At 34.0% G+C, this 16,844-nt stretch overlaps 1 protein-coding gene across 1 annotated transcript; it reads left to right on the top strand.

Annotated features, from left to right (window-relative positions):
- The first annotated feature begins 1,435 nt into the window (after positions 1-1,435).
- LOC114380249 (tRNA (guanine(37)-N1)-methyltransferase 1-like) lies at positions 1,436-8,744 on the top strand. Its single transcript, XM_028339257.1, has 9 exons — positions 1,436-2,306; positions 3,596-3,694; positions 4,133-4,252; positions 4,364-4,530; positions 5,498-5,568; positions 6,964-7,106; positions 7,631-7,742; positions 8,222-8,334; positions 8,486-8,744. The coding sequence occupies exons 1-9, from the start codon at positions 1,494-1,496 to the stop codon at positions 8,630-8,632; spliced, it is 1,785 nt and encodes a 594-aa protein (XP_028195058.1). The 5' UTR covers positions 1,436-1,493; the 3' UTR covers positions 8,633-8,744.
- Positions 8,745-16,844: the final 8,100 nt, after the last annotated feature.

Raw genomic sequence — 16,844 nt, 5'->3', positions numbered from 1 at the left:
TAATTATTGCCATATAAATGTCTGTTACAATATAGATAACAAAATAACATCGGAACTATATTATAATTATAAATAATTACAATTGAAGAAGATTATGACGTAAGAATGCTCATTTCACCAACAATGTCATTTGTTTTACCGTCAACATGTTTTTGTGAAACTGACTCATTTCAAATTTAAACACCACCTTAGATATATACAATCACAATATATTTGTTAGGTTGAAAATTATCTCTGATTTGTTAACCATGCATGCAAACATGTTGAATTCTTTTAAATTTAAATTAAATTGTAAATACATATATTCCCTACAGTTTGAAATACGTATTCATGCATTTGATTAATTGATTTTGTTTTTGAAATTATAGAGACTTAAATGCAATATTTTTAACTGCCAATGATTTTCAAAGTTTTTACATCTGGAAAATTTCTATCAATAATCACCGCCGTCTGACTATGAAGTTTTAAAATATAGAGTTGACATAATAAACTTATTAAGTAATAGTATATTTTTTCTTTTTTTTAGTAAGTTTTGTGGATAACTGATTAATTACCTTTTTTTGGTGGTTCTTTTAGATAAGGATGGTTATTAAAAGAAGGAAAGTGAATAAGGACAAATTGTCCTTGTCCAGATCCACTAGCAACTTGGAAGAAACAAGTGGTAAAATCTCGAACCCACACTGTAAAAGCACTTGCCGATCTAGCTAGTTCAAATGTTCCCTCAACTTTTGGAAGCTCATCTGTTTCAGCACGCACTGTTTCAAGCTCTTCCACTCATGAAACATTTCGAAATGGTGTAACAAAACAAATGCAATGTAGTGTTAAAGATAGAAAGAAAGACATAGCTCTATGTTATAGTCTTTCAATTACTCTAATGATTTTGATTTTGTGAAGTAAAATTCTTGCTATACTACTTCAATGTGGTTATAATAAACAACTCTTGCCTAAGCTTTTTATTCTTTTAGACGTTGCAATAATCTACAGGAAAAACAATCTGGTTTCAGTTAGATAAAATTCTAATAGTTGACAAAAAAAAAAAAAATCCTTCGCTCTAAATATTTAATATAATTGTATGATTGAAATTTAAAATCAATGGTTAAACTGCAACAAGTCAAAGTAATTTTTTTTACCTCACAAGTCAAGAGTAGTTATATGATGAAATTTGTTTTTAAATGTTTCAAATTTGTTTCTATAAAAAAAATTAGTACACTTTTTGTTCTTTTAAAATTAAAATTTATCATTTTTATGTGGGGAGCAAGTTATATGCATAACCAATTATAAAAAATATCATATTTACATGTCTATAATCAACGCATAATCAGAACTTACCGCCATACCAAAATTGATGCATTTGAATTTTATAAAAAAATAGAAATGTTTTGATATATTTAGAAAAAACAAAAATGGCATCTGAGGGTAGTTTTTATAAGGAAGCGAAGGCGAAGTAGTTGATCCAAGATTTTTGAGTTGAGTTCGCTATCCTGGGTTGCAGAATGATAAGCAACGTATTCCTAAAGCCGCAAGTGGTTGGGCTTCTTCCCTCAAAATTGGTCTTCCCTCACAGAAGCAAAGCTTCTTCTTCCCTTTCCCTTCCCACACACTTCTCCACTGCCCCTCTCTCCTCCTACGGACCCTCTCTCCACAAGGGAACACCAATCCCTTCCCAAACCCTACCCCAAGACGACGCCGTCCTCTGCCAAGAAGCATTCACTCGAGTCTTCCACCTCGCCGCCCTCCGCCTCCCCTCCTCCCAATGCTCCGCCCTTGAAGGCCGCCTCCGCGGCCACCTCCTCAACTGGCCCCGCCTCCGCAACATCGCCCGCGTCCCCGGCGACGACCTCGACCCCTCCCTCGCCCCTCTCTTGCCTCAACCAGGTAACGCTAACGGAGATTTCGACTATGATGATGAAGAAGAAAGACGTCTCGTCTCGCTGCAACGCCGGATCCACGGCAAGGCGGACGGCGACGGCGACGTTCTGGGCCCCGTGCTGTACCGCGACCGGCTCGCCAGGACGTTCAACACCAGCGGCTTCGTGAAGTTCCGCCACCTCGCTAAGATTTCGCGGCCGAACAGGAATAAGAGGAGGAGGAAGAGTAGGGAGGCGAGTGAAGAGGTTAAGCCCGTGGGGGAGAACAGGTTTGCCGCGGTTGAGGTTGTTGAGGATGAAGAAGAAGGAAGTGATGGTTTGAGGAATTTGCTTGGCGAAGAGTTTGCGAGGAGCAAGTGGAGGGGTTCCACGAGGTTGCTGCTTCTGGATGAACGCTACGCGGGTCGCGGCATGGAGGAGTTGCCTGAGGCAATTAAGGTGCTGCCTCTGTTTTTTCAGCATTCACTCTTTTCTGTTATGTGAGTTTTCAGTGTTTGCATACCCCTTTCTGTGTCAGTTATTGTGTCCAAGGTTTTAAATTGCGGTCTCAGTTTCATCACAATGTTGTGGGAAATTGCGGATAAAAGTTTCCCTTGATGTTGCAGCCGAAATTGCTGTCCTGGACTGCTTTTTAAAACCTTTCTGTGATTATTTTCAACTTGTCATGTACGTTGTTAAAGGTTTGATGAAAATAAGAGGATGATAGTTATACTGATCAAGCATGCTCAAATTGTAAGAGTGGTAGCTGGTTCAGCAATGTTCCTACTTCCTTGTAAAGGCTCTGGCATTGACTTAGCGAAGGGATATGTTTTCTGGTTCAAAAGTTGACTAGATTGAGCTCTAGGGGTTTACACTTACTGTAGCAGCCTTTAGCATGCTAATTTTGGACATTTGTGTGAGAAAATTGCGAAGCTTCCTATCGGTCATTAATGTGAATGTAGTTGTCTATAGGAAGTCCATGGCACTTAGTTTTATTAACAATGGGAGTTAACAGCGGGAATAATTTGTTTTATTCCTGAAATGATGGTGGTTCTTCAGCTGTAATGTATGGGGAACTTTTCTCCTGCCGTTGGTCAATTTGGATGTCCTTTAGTAGTAAAGGAGGTATTTAATCCACAAATATGCTATGCATAGTGATGCTATGGTGTACTGTTAAGCATCTGAAATCATATTAGTTAAATTGCCATTAGTCATTACCTTTGGTTTGTTCTTTATATGACTTTATGCAGGCCATCTTGGCTTTTGTGAAATTATAGCATTATGTGATATTGCCAGAATTTTTATCAATGTTATCGGTGGCGGATGGCCAAAATTCTGCCATATAAACACACCATTGTGGCCTATGGCACTGCCATAGTGTGCCTTCCTTCTCAAATTGCCTATGGTGGTTGGCAAAAATCTGCCATGCCAAGCTCTGTTTGAGAGCTGAAGTAACACTCTCTCTTGACAGACAACTGTCATATGAATTTGATATTGTTTGTCCTCGGAGAATTCTGTATCAAACTATCATTATTTGAGGGCTCATGCCTCGTGTCCTAGTTTCAAAAGTGGTAGTTTAAAGACAAACTAGTGAACAGTTGCCAAACTATCTTTAATGTAAAACTTTCATTATATGCTGATACTGTTGAGTATTGACCTGATTTGGGTATCTCCTTGTTCTTTGATGTTCTATCTTTTAGTTTAAAATGGGATAAATCACATGGTTCATATTTTCATCCTGTCTCCAGGCTGTTTTGAAGGAGTATGCAGAAAAGAGTACAAATTTGACGCTTGAGCTAGTTAGATGCAAGCTGACACTATTCTATGATTACTGGCAGATGACTGAGGTATATTATAGTGAGGACACAGTTATGCACATAATCTGCGTTTGGGTGTATGCATATGTGTATTTAAGTTTTTCTTTGTACATATTATTATCTCCCTCGCCTTCACTGTGTGTGATTTGGTCTTTCATGATAAAATGAACTTTTCATCTGTATGATTTTCTTAAAATGAACACGTGCTTCAAATCAAAATAATATGGTATTTCTGTTTCATTCTTTGTTTCTATTTTAATTTGTTAACTTGTGAAAATTGGATTTTAATTTTTTTGAGTTATAATCAACATCTGATTTATATGTACAATTATTTTTTAAATCTAAATTTGTATTCATGTATGCAACCTAGAAGCATTTTTGTGATAAGTTTTCCCCCTTTCATGTTCTTCATTCAACTTCAAATTGTGAATAAAATAGAAAAAAATCAGTCCTATATTATTGTTACAGGTCTTGGAGGCCTTGCTGCCTGAGGGTATGATTATTCCTTCTGCTTTTGAGACTGTTGGTCATATAGCACACCTGAATTTGAGAGACGAACATTTACCATACAAGAGGCTAATAGCAAAGGTTTTTATTTCAGAAATATTTTTGGTTACTGTGTTAAATATAAAATGTAAAATTGTATTGCAAATTCTTATCTGTGTTAATTTATGAAAGGCTACTTTCATTCATATTCAGGTTGTGCTGGATAAGAATAAGCCAAGGATACAAACCGTTGTGAACAAGATTGATTCAATTCAAAATGAGTACAGGACCATGCAGCTTGAGGTTTTAGCTGGAAACCACTCTCTTGTGACTACAGTAGTTGAGAATGGTCTTCGCTTTCAGGTTGACTTAGCGACAGTGTATGCTCTTCTTTCCATCCCTGACTAAAATAGCAGGCTTGCTTTATTAATTGCTCAATTAATGTCATTTCATGAAAATTGTTTGATATAGTCTAAGTCTACGCATACCTTAATGGGATCCTCTGATTGTATTTCTGTTTGTGTAACACCGATGAAGCAAATATATACTTACCAGATCTGAAATATACATGTAGACCAGAAACCATGTGATAGGTACCAGCAAGCAAGAAATACTAAATGGAATAAGCTAAGTATGAAAATATTTGTATCCCAGTAACAGTTCTGAATCAAGGGAATTTGGATTCTGGTAAATTCTCTTGCAATGGTAGAAAAATGAAAAAAAAAAAAAAAAACTCAAGACAGTTTCAAGAAGTCTCTCCCAGTCCAAATGTAATTCCAGCCTCCGGTGCATCATACCTTTTGCCTCTCCTTACACACACCTTAGTCATTTTGGGCCTTGAGGCTGCATCTCCATTAAGAAATGTTAATTTTGACTTTATGTTGAAAAGTTTTGTAAGGTATTTTCATAGGCAAGCATGGTCTTGGTTGTCCTATGAATATTGATGGAGTTACCTTCTTTTAGCTTCTCTCTCTCTTTCTACTCATGCACACATAATTTAGTTTGTTAATGTGTATTGATACATTTATATGTGTGTTCAGATTATTTCTATTTATATTCAGTATTCCGTGTGTTTATTTCTTGAATTCAACACTAGATAGGTGGCCTTGACTCACTGGATCTATAGTGTAACAGTGAATCAGTTAATGGTTGCACTTTCTGAGCATATAATATTTATGATACATGTTCTTGTGAAATTTCATTTGATGAATATGTAGTCTAAAATCATAAGTAAATTAAATATCAATTTTTTTTTCAAATTTCAAAATATACTTCTAGAGGAAATTAGGTGAAAGAATAAATGCAAAAGTATGAATTACCACTTTTGTTTCTCATCTTTCTGTGCAGATATTGGAGTTCTAGGCTTGGAACTGAAAGACAAAGGCTTCTGAGTGGTTTTACACGGAACGATGTCGTCTGTATGTGTCTACCTTTGTAATAGCAGTCTATTTATGTTATAACTTTCTATTTCTTTTTATTATTGTCTTTCTGATAGTGGAATTTAGCTGGTTAGAGCAATCTGATGTCCGATACTGATGAGTGATGACAACATTTTGGTTTGTTTGCTGTGAGCAGGAGCTTGAATATAGAAACTGTTAGAATATATGAAAATATGTTATCATATCTTAAAATATCCTTTAGGATTTGTTTTCCTATTTTCCATTATCTCTTAGTCTTACGGTTGGTTACCATGTTTCCTTGTCTCATAATTTGTTTCCCTGTTTAGTTAGGATTTAGTATAAATAAGGGTTAGTGCTAATGCCTAGTGCTCTAAGTTTTATGCACATAATATCACATTGTAATACATCATATTCAAGATAATATCATTCAAAGTCTCTTTCTCTCAATCTCCTCCCTAAAACTCCATGATTTCAACAGAACCAACAATTACTTAGTGATTTAAACAAAAAAAGAAAAAGAATTGCTCAGTGGTGGCACAAATAGATAATGCTGCTTGGTTCTTGGTACATATTTATATGCAGTATAAAACTGTAAAAGTATGAATGAGATTAATGTTTTGGGCTTGGTTCAAAAAATGCTCATTCATGTCATTTTACTCGTTGGTATATTGATGTAAGCATATCAAACAATGTATTGAATATTGATGTTGTAAGCAGGTCCTATTTTCAAGAGGCCAAAGGATAACCACATAATTTGTAGTCTATCTGCTTCTTGGATTAGATCATAAGAGATTAGTTAATATGTTTGCATGATATTTATAGAATTTATACTTTCCTTTCAAATATAATTACTTATTACCTAATGCAGATACTTATTGCATTTTAAAATATGCTTTGAAGTCTTAAAAAATGAATTGCATATACTAGTAGGGTATCATTGATTTGACTGCACTTAAAATGGAGGCAGAAATGTATTTAAACTATCTTGGTATTATGCATAAGAACTTCAAATGCCTACATTAAGAATCTGGACACAAGTATGTCATCAGTGACGAAATCCTTTTCATAGCTTTACTAAGATTTTTCATGCATGTGCATATAACCTGTTGGATATTATTCTAGATAAACTACTTGGAAATCCCTTGGCTATTATTGGGATATACAAGGCTGACCAGGGACAAGAAAAATTCATGAGGCTTGTCAGGACTAGGTTGTTTTCCCTTTGTTGTTTTCTTGATTTATGTAATGAATGCCAAGTCAGCACTGACTTCTTTTAGAAGTTATGCTGTGAGCTGTCAGAGATTTGAATAATGAACACTTCCTTCTCCCCTGCAATAGTATATAATGTTCTTCTTTGTTTTGTTTGTAATAAAAAAATATTCTTGACTTGCTTACATGTATCACCATTGACAGGTGATGTTTTCTCTGGAGTTGGTCCTTTAGCCATATCTGCCGCAAGGATAGTTAAGCGTGTTTTTGCTAATGACTTAAACCCTTATGCAGTTGAGTATCTGGAAAGAAATTGTGTTCTAAACAAACTTGAGAGGAAGATAAAGGTATGGTTGCTTGTTGAGTATTTAGTATAAGATGTTTTACCATCTTTTACATAGGAAAAGATAAATAAGAAAAAGCTTGTTGGAAACGTGATCCAATTTTGGATTTTTGCCATATCTTGGTAAAATTAAAAGTACTGCAAATTATTGTTTTCCACTGCATTTTTGGACTTCTCTAGATTTTTTAAGCTTAAAACTGCTGTGAATTATCTTGAGCGTAGAGCTAAGAAGCATGGACACAAAACATAACACAAACAGTAAAATTTAAAATGTCCCATTTGTATTTGAATTATTGCATTGTGTCTGTCACAAAGTGTCCAATATACGTGTCTTCAGGCACTACTTTCTTGAAGTGTCCATACTTCATATGGTGTGAGTGACTAATGGTTAAAAGGATGTGATATATATTTTAATGTTTTTTCACGAATTAATAAAGAACAAAGGCAGAAGTTGCATTTGAATCTGCATGTGGCAGCACTAGTTATCTTGATGAAATTTTCTGCCAAGTTCATTGTTTGTTGTTGTAGGTCTTTAACATGGATGGAAGGAGGTTCATTAAAGCTATGTATGACAGTGATATTTCTCAGTCCATCACACAAGTGGTTATGAACTTGCCAAGTGAAGCTGCAGAATTTCTAGGTTGCCTTTCCTGACAAGATCACTCTTTCTTTATCTGCATGATATTTTATATTATGCCACATGTCCAATTTGATCCATCTCATGTATCTATAATCTTACTCGTTTTTATTTATATATTTTTTTTCATATGATAATCTTACTTTATAAACATAGTTGAGGTTAGAGTAAAAACATTAACACTTGTACCTATAATCTTACTCAATTTTTTTTTTCTTGTCATGAAAATCCTACTATATAATTGCTTGTTTATTGATGTGCTGTTTGTTTATGTATTAGTGGAAAATTAATTTGTCTCAGAATATGATATTAGTCATTAGGGTCGTCAATGTTTATTATGTAGCGAACAAATGCAATGATCAGCAGAGTTGTGAGTTGCTATAGTTGGTCTGCTTTTTTTTTTTTTTCCCGTTACTTTCTGTAGGAGTAAACAATTCTAATATCTTGATTTAATTTCTGGATATGCTTGGCTTCCTCTGCAGATGCATTTCGGGGAATATACAAAAATAGACCCAAGGATGGGGAATATACTTTGCCATTGATCCATGTTTATGGATTCTCCAAAGCACGAGATCCAGAATTTGATTTTCACGAGGTTGGTTGCTGATTTTGTGTGTTTATATTTTTGTAGCGTCTTTGATTAAACTCTTCACTGATCACTTATGTTTTTGACATTTCTATTGGGCTATTGTCATGTAAACTTTGTTGTAAAGAGACAACATCTTAATAAAGCTCTTATGATGTAGAGAATAAGAATTGCGCTGCTAGAAGTTGCGGTCAACGTAGACATGCGACGGGTACGACTTGTTGCTCCTGGAAAATGGATGTTGTGCGCATCGTTTATTCTCCCTAAAAGTGTAGCATTTGCTGATACTGCTGCAGTTGATACCTAAACAATATTTATTCATTGCATGTAGTAAATTTTGTTCCATTGCATTAGCTGTCTAAAATTGATATTGTGTATATATGTAACATGAGTATTTATTTATTTTTTTAACCTCTAGGTCTCTAGCATGACCAATAAGTGGATATTGAAAAAATTAAAATAAAACCCAATATCCGTTTGTTTAGGCTTAAAAAAGTGCTTTTAAATAAGTGATTTTGGTTAAAATCATAAAAAACACTTTAATTAGAAGTTTTAAATTTGCTTGTGTGTGACAATTGAAAAGGTGCTTTTTTATAATAAAATTACATAAAAGACCTTGTAAACAATTCTAAAGTAGCATGTTTCTTTGGAAAAAAGACTCCTCACACAACCTTATTCTGCATAATTTAAACATGACGTTACATGTCTCAACAATAACAAATCCACAATGATGTATTGAATCCAATCAAAGCCAGCCATAATCATAGCATAAAGCCGCACCCCTATTTCATAGCCGCAGACTGTGAGCAATAAATCCCGTGTACACTAAGAATGTCCCAGTATAAATCACCAAAACATTTCAACCCCTTCACTATTGTCATCAAACTGATGCAAGCCACAAACAATAAAACAAAGCCCTGCTTTTTTTACGCATGCAATATCCTTATCAACAAAACATCTCTTGGCCAAAAATAATCATCAAATTAACGAACCCCACATAACTCAAACAGCATCAATATTTTGTCACAATAAAAATCAATTTCAAATTCTGTCTCTCGTTGGAACATATTCAATCTCGCTAGAATTTAGAAAGGAACCAAGCACCAGAGGGAGCTCTTTGTTATGTTAGAGGAAAGGAACCAAGATTTATGTGTTTAAAAGGAGGGGCAAAGCTTGTCATTTTGAATTTTTACCTAGGACAAAAATTTCATTTAACTCCTCTCCTTTATTGTTCATATATGCTTGCAACTGCTTATTTTTTGCTTCGACTTTTTCTTAAAAAAGTTTAATCAAACATAAAATAATTACAATGAATAATTATTTTGTTAAGAAAGTTTAACCAAAGGGATTCATTGAATTCTAAGAGTTGCAAGAGGCCTTTTTCTGAGTTTAATTTAAATTGGTTTTACCCTATAGACGTAGGACCAAATTCTTGTACTATTTACGATTAATTCCTATTTCTTATGCTATCCTTGCATATAACCATTCAAACTTGCGATTTCTTTTAATGGAAATGGAAAAAAAAATCCTCAAAATTTTGCAAAACATTTCATTAGATTATTTTCAATAAAATAAAATTAATGAAGGAAGGAACTTGTGTTTTAGATTTTATCGAATGGACCGATCACTATCCCAAGGGAATTAAACAGAACATATCCTTATTTATGACGTGCCCAGTGGCTTATACCTCAAGCATGAAGACGCGAAACAGAATTATAACAACCAATCTCAGCGAAAACAATACACTAGTATTAAATTTGGATATCAACTCTGAAATATCTTGAACTAAATCCGATTTTGAAGTTTCAGAGCATGAGAAGATCCTTTCATGTCATTCATAGAGGCTCCATTGCATATTTGCATCTCTCTCAACTCTCAATTGAAGTACAGGTTGGTACTTATTCAGTTTTAATATCATGATTTATTAGATGCTGCCCTTGTCTTTTAGCTTAGTGATTATGAGAACTAACAAAGTAACAATACAATTAGTACACGTACTATGTACCATAAGGATATATGTGAGGCATGTACCAGACACATATTGCTTTTGTGTCTGGGCATTTTGTTTTGTAATTGTTTTGTTTTCCTTTAGGCAGGACCAGGATCAACACAACTACCTTCTGGAGGTGACAATGACATTTTCATGCATAAGAAAAAAAAAACACACCCTTTTCTGTTCTGCAATGAATGCGCCCTCTCTCTCAAGCACATACTCAATTCTTCTTTGATCCTGCAATCCCTGGATGGTCCAGGTAACACTAGCTAGCTAGCCAAGGCTGCACAAATGCTATTCTACGTATGATCCTGTTCTGTGTGATACATGTACTATATACATACATACATATCTATATGTGTGTGTATCCATATTCCATATTCCATCCCTATGTTATTATGTTTGTGTACTCTCTGCCTACTATGTGGTTGGTTGTGTGAGGGAGAAAAGTGTCCATTGGGGGATGGTAGGTGAGGGTATAATGGTAAAATGGGTGGATGAAGGCAGAGCAAATCTCAGTTCAGATTGAGATCTAAATAATGATCTCTGTGGGGCGGTGGTCCTTCCCCTTGTGATTGTCTTATTGGTATATGTATGGATATGCAAGGGAAAAGAAAGAGGAATAAGACTTGTTGGGGAGGGATCTCTTGCAATTTTGTACTAAAATGGATTGGTCCTTCACAAGTTGCATAAAGCCAGAACCAACAATTACTCTAACTGCCCCATTCCTTTATGGCAATCTCTCTCTCTCCCTCATTAAACCATCCCTTTTTGTTGCTATAAAACAACAAGGGCCTAATTTCAGATAGTGGATTCCTCTATATTTGTGAAATAAAGTATGGTTATGTGTCTAGGGCATGGTGATAAGGCCTCTTGGTGGGCACTTAGTTTTCTTCTTCATCCTTATTCACTTGTTAAAATAAACTCCAAACAGATATGTTTCACTTGTTAAGTCATAGTTGACAGATTAACTACCACACAAGCACATTGGAGCTAGATACATGACGGATAAATTGTAAAGTGTGAAAATTTTAACTAAAATTAATTATGATTAATAATCAATGAATTTAAAATTTGAATGAACATTAAATTAGTAAAAATATTAGTTCACTGTTCAGTAATTTAATTTTAAATGAACCATAGTGACACGAAATTAATTGTAACTGAACCATAATCAAGTAATAATTAAATAGTGTTAATGGTATTTTTAGCAGTAAAAAATTTCAAATTTTGGTATCTAATTTCTATCCCTTACTTTTAAAACTAATAATTTTTGTTATTTTTTTTTAAAAAAATTCAAACTTTAATCGCTTAAGTTAGACAGGAACTGGAGTTTTGGTATTTTAATTAAAAAAATATAGGGACTAAAACTAATATTTTAAAGAAACGGTTAAAAACAAAAACTTAAGAAATTTTTCTGTTATTAAAAACACCGTTAACAATCTTAAATATATGTTAGTGATTTTACTCAATCAGAAAAAAAAGTAATGATTTTAACCACAACAATGCCAGCTACATTAATTAGCAACGGTGTTAATGATAGAGATAAAAAATTTAACTTATATGTATGTGTACGTAGAGACTAAAAGCTTAATTAAGTTCTTTTGTATAAAGAAAATCGTAAAGTAGGATCAACTCTAAGGACCAAAATATTAATTAAAGATATATTAAATTAATATATAATTATAAAAAAATACATTTTATTCAATTTGTAAATTAGGATAAATGAGTATAATTGCATGTCTTACGTGATTAAATTTTCATAATAAATAATTAAATAATAATCCACACAAAGAACTTATATAGAAGCCTTTGCTTATCTCAAATATATTTCGGAGTAAAAATAAAAAATTTAAAATACCATATTTTTTTATTGTCAATTCAAATCAGTTTGTTGGTATCAGTTTCATCAAAGTTTTGACCTATTTTGACAACATTTTAACTAATTTAACTGATTTTGACTGAATTTTTGCTTTATTAATTTTTTAAGTTAATAAGTAAAGTAGCCTAACTAATAGGCCTTCTCTAACTTTTTCATTTATACCAGTAACATGCTTAAATATTTAATAATAAACCATCCTTCCAAAATTAAGATACCATGGCACATATGGTAGTTAAAAAAAGAACTATTCATACCTATGTTTATTTATTTATTTTAATTTGATCTAACATGGGGATTGTGGTTATAGAGGTGAGGCATTGGCAAAAGAAAGAATAGTAGATTATGAGAAGGTTAATAATAGTTGCATGAAATGGTCCCCAACTAGAAAAATCAATCCAAGCAAATTAATGCCCCACCATACCACCAAAGAGTGAGAGAGAAATCCCCAAATGCCAATGATTTTCCATGCAAATGAAAGGCACAATCTGCTTTGCAGGTACCCAAAAACCCACCTATGTTTGCTCAATCCCAGCAATGCCCTCTCTCTCTCTCACTTCCAATGCTTACACGTGCCAATTCTCTCTCCTCTCTTCTCAGCCGCCTAATATAGTCTGCACCAAAGCTCCTCCTTCCTTCCACGTGGCAAGGGGACCACTACCTTAGGGTGGGCCCTACCACACAAATAATGTCCATTCATCCTCTCTCTGCTGCCACTCTTCATCCATCTTATTGTACATCAAATGAGAAATCTTGGGTTGGTCACGCGGTTTGGGTTTTATGTCCCAAACACTATATATACTTTTCCAATTCTTAATTAAGATTTGCAAAACTGGGTTTCACAGGATTTGCGTGTTGGAGTTACTCTTCAAATATCTTATATGAATACCCCAACAACAATTTTGACGTGCATGTTGAGATTAATTAGAATGCTAGATACTACTAATTAGCTAGCTAGCTATATGTGGTACTTCAATTTGATTGAGTAATATATTCATATATGTGTCTTGATTTTGTTGCAATTAAGTACACAACTCATTTTGTCGGTTTCCTTATTCATAAGGAATAAATTAAAAAAGTAATTTATATTCTATTTTGAGCATATATATATGTTAAAAATAAATGAAAATATAATTGGTTCATTTTATTTGAAAAATGCTAGAAGGAATTAGAATTTTGCTATTTGGTTTGAGTTCAGTTATTCGTTGCTCAATATGGTCAAACTTGAGTTACAAAAGATAAATTGTTGCAATGAATTAATTGACGAGGAATATTAGATATGGACGGATTTAGTAATTAGGGCGGTGTCGCAGTGATGAAATGATGGTGAACGATTTTATCTATAAAAAAATGACAGTGTGAATGAGACATTTTAATTGTGACTTATTGTTTTAATCAATATTATCACATTTTACAAAGGCAAAAGAAATTTGATTTTCATCAATAAGTTGAGGGTGGGATTAACATGGGAAAAATCATATTGATAAAAAACTAAAGTTCCATCAGAAGAAAATAACAAAAAATTCTGATGTCAAGTTAATTATGGATAAATGGATGTTGTAATTCATGGAATAATTAGTTATATAAATTTCATTGCATTTCTGCAATTAAACAACTAAATCAACAACTTTGCATAAACATTCATTTAGTCATTGATTAATTTCTTCACAAGATATGCATTACAAGAATTCTACAGGTTTCAAAAGGCAAAAAAAAAAAAAAAGAAATACCGGATTGCACAGAACGAATAATCACCGAATCATTCTAAAAATATCAGTAAAACTAAGATATATAAGACTTCCTTTTATTGGTCTCAATCACATGAACAATGTTAGGACTTGCTAAATAAAATAATAAAAAAAAAAAAAGAAGAAACAACCAAATCAATAAATAACCGAAGGGAATAACAAGTGCAGTTGCTTTATATATGATTGTTATCAAACAAAGTAACAAATACATAAGATCATTGAATATTTGGGTAGGATAGATTGAAGTGAAGTCTATTAATTAATCACAGATTGAGAAGTAGTATAGAACATTCGTTAAGTAAGATAATTTCTTCAAGTGATTAATCAACAATAACAGATCACATTAATTAATATAGTATTTGAAACTGCAGAGGGAGGAGAGAAAATGAGTAAAATTTCCACATTAGAAGCCACACCACGGTTCAAATTTTCCTAATTTTCATATATGAGTAGAAAGGCCATCATTGCAAGCCTATTCTATAGGTAGATATTCTCATAATTCATAATCAAATATCTTACTACATATGATTGCCAGAAGATCGTTTTCTAATTGCATTACCGCTTAGACCAAAAGAACTCATGATAACATTAGCACCGTGATGATGTACCCAAAATCCTTACTTAATTAAGACAGAAGCAGAAGAAAAGAAGAGAACAAGAAAAAAGAGATATTGTTGTCTGGAAGAAGTAGAAACATTGGAGTGGAACTAGCAAAAGACACAAAGGAGGAACAAAAACCAATACACAAGACCCCCAAAAGCAAAACACACACACGTATTAGCCATTGTCCTTTCACCATTCCACACAGGCAGTTTCTGCTTTGTTTTCACTGAACTCTCTCTCTCTCTCTCTATAAATATTCTCATCTCATGATCCTACTAAACCCTCCATAAAGCAAACAAGCATTTATTTATATCGAACACACATATTCTCTCTTCTGTTGCATTTTTTTTTTCTTTTTTTCCTTCAAAAAATGGCCTCTGATCAGCACAACATGTTCCATGAGGAAGGAGGTGGCAAATCAGCATGTTCCAGGAGCAGAAAGGGTCCAAAGAAGCCACCCCAGAGAGGTTTAGGCGTGGCTCAGTTAGAAAGGTTGAGGCTTCAAGAGTCTTGGAAGAAGATGAATGAAGGGTCTTCTTCTGGAGGAGGAGTGCTACAAGTACCACTACCAACCCTCCATGATCACCACCATCATCAACAACAACAACTTTTTCAGTGCCACCCTCCTCCAGTGTTTGCAGCAAGTGGTGGTGTTCCTATGAGGTATGGTGCACCATCACCAAACCTTGGCTTTCAGTACTTTCAGCATCTTCAACAACATGTGATCAATGGCCACAACAACACTATTGGTGGAGATTGTATGCTTCCTTCATTTGGATCTGGGCCTCCACTTTTGGTTGGAACCCCTCTTGAGACCTCAAAAGAGCTCTCTTCAATTCCAAATCTTCATTCTCAGCCTGAGTGTTTTGATTTTTGCCTCAAGGTATACATTACTCCCTTCAACATCATGCATGTGTATAAATAAATTTATGTTATTGTGTTGCTCATTAATGTGTTATGATTAAAAATGTTTTATCTACCCACTTTGTGTACGTGTGTGTGTTTTTAATTCCTGTGGAATGTTGATACTGATCCTTCCTGGTGTTTGAGTATTTCTGTTCATTGCTAGCTTGTTGAGCCATTTTGTGTTTGTAAATGTATTATTGTATTTGTCTCAGAAAACACGTTTCAATGAGTACAATGAAAAGGGATCATCAAATGAAAGGGGAGAGAGGGCTTTGGAGATAGGGCCCAATGGCAATGGCCATGATTTTCTCGGATTTATGCCCCAATCTTCTGCCCCAAGCTTTGTTGGGGAAACTTGTGATTTCTATAACAAACTGGTCTATCATGATGCTGCTGCTAGTGCTAGTGCTTATTCTTGTGCTACTACTCCCAATCTTGATGAGGTAGATTCATATCTTTTGATTTATTAATTTCTTGATGTCTGTTTGTTGCTTCATGTTTAATTTAATTTCATCAGTGTTCATTTTTTAGAAAAATGTGCTATTTTGGCATTAAGATTTTATACAATGACAACTGGGTTTGTATAAATTGGTTTGTTTTTTATTGTGTTAGTGTGTGGAGGTTGTTGCTGTTCACAGGAGGGGAAACTCAGGGAGTGGCAGGGTTTTCATGGAATATGAGTTTTTCCCAGTAAAAGATGGCAATGACACTACTTCCAAGGAGCTGGAATTGCCCTCAATAGGTTCAGTTGTTGTAGGTGGTGCTGAAGCTTCTTCTATCACTGCTGCAGCCTATGGAGATTCTGCTTCTAATTATGTTGATTTGTCTCTGAGGCTTTCTCGCTAGAAGCAGATGAAGTGGCACCCTTTTTGGTGTTTTGCTCTAGTACAGCTTTTATGTTTATTTTCTTTTTGCTGTTAAACTAATACCAAGCAGAACTATTTTATGTATGTCCTCCTTGGGAAAATTAATCCCCCCTCTCTATGACTCTATCCTACACAAGATTATGTCATTTAATATATCTTTCCATTTTCTTTCTCTTCTATAATTGATTCTTTGATTCATATTCGTAACTAGTGTTTGGTATATACTAATTGACCATATATTATATTAATTAAATAATTCAATGGTCAAGATTGTTAATCAGCAACATGTTGTAAAGATTTTAAATTGAAGTTTTTATAATTACAAATGGGATCTCCATGACTTGTATAATTAAAATAGTTTTTGGTAAAGTATGCAGTTTCTAATAATCCCGTGAAATGTAGTGTGCTTCCAAAAATGCAAAATGGTCTTTCTTCACTTTAATTTAAATAGGGTTTGCAAATGAAGAATTCTCAGTCACATATTGCTATTTCTTATGCATTATTATCTGAGTACCTCAATTGCA

Source organism: Glycine soja, chromosome 12 (assembly GCF_004193775.1).
Source record: "Glycine soja cultivar W05 chromosome 12, ASM419377v2, whole genome shotgun sequence".
Classification (NCBI taxonomy): domain Eukaryota; kingdom Viridiplantae; phylum Streptophyta; class Magnoliopsida; order Fabales; family Fabaceae; genus Glycine; species Glycine soja.
This window is presented reverse-complemented; position numbering and strand designations above follow the sequence as displayed.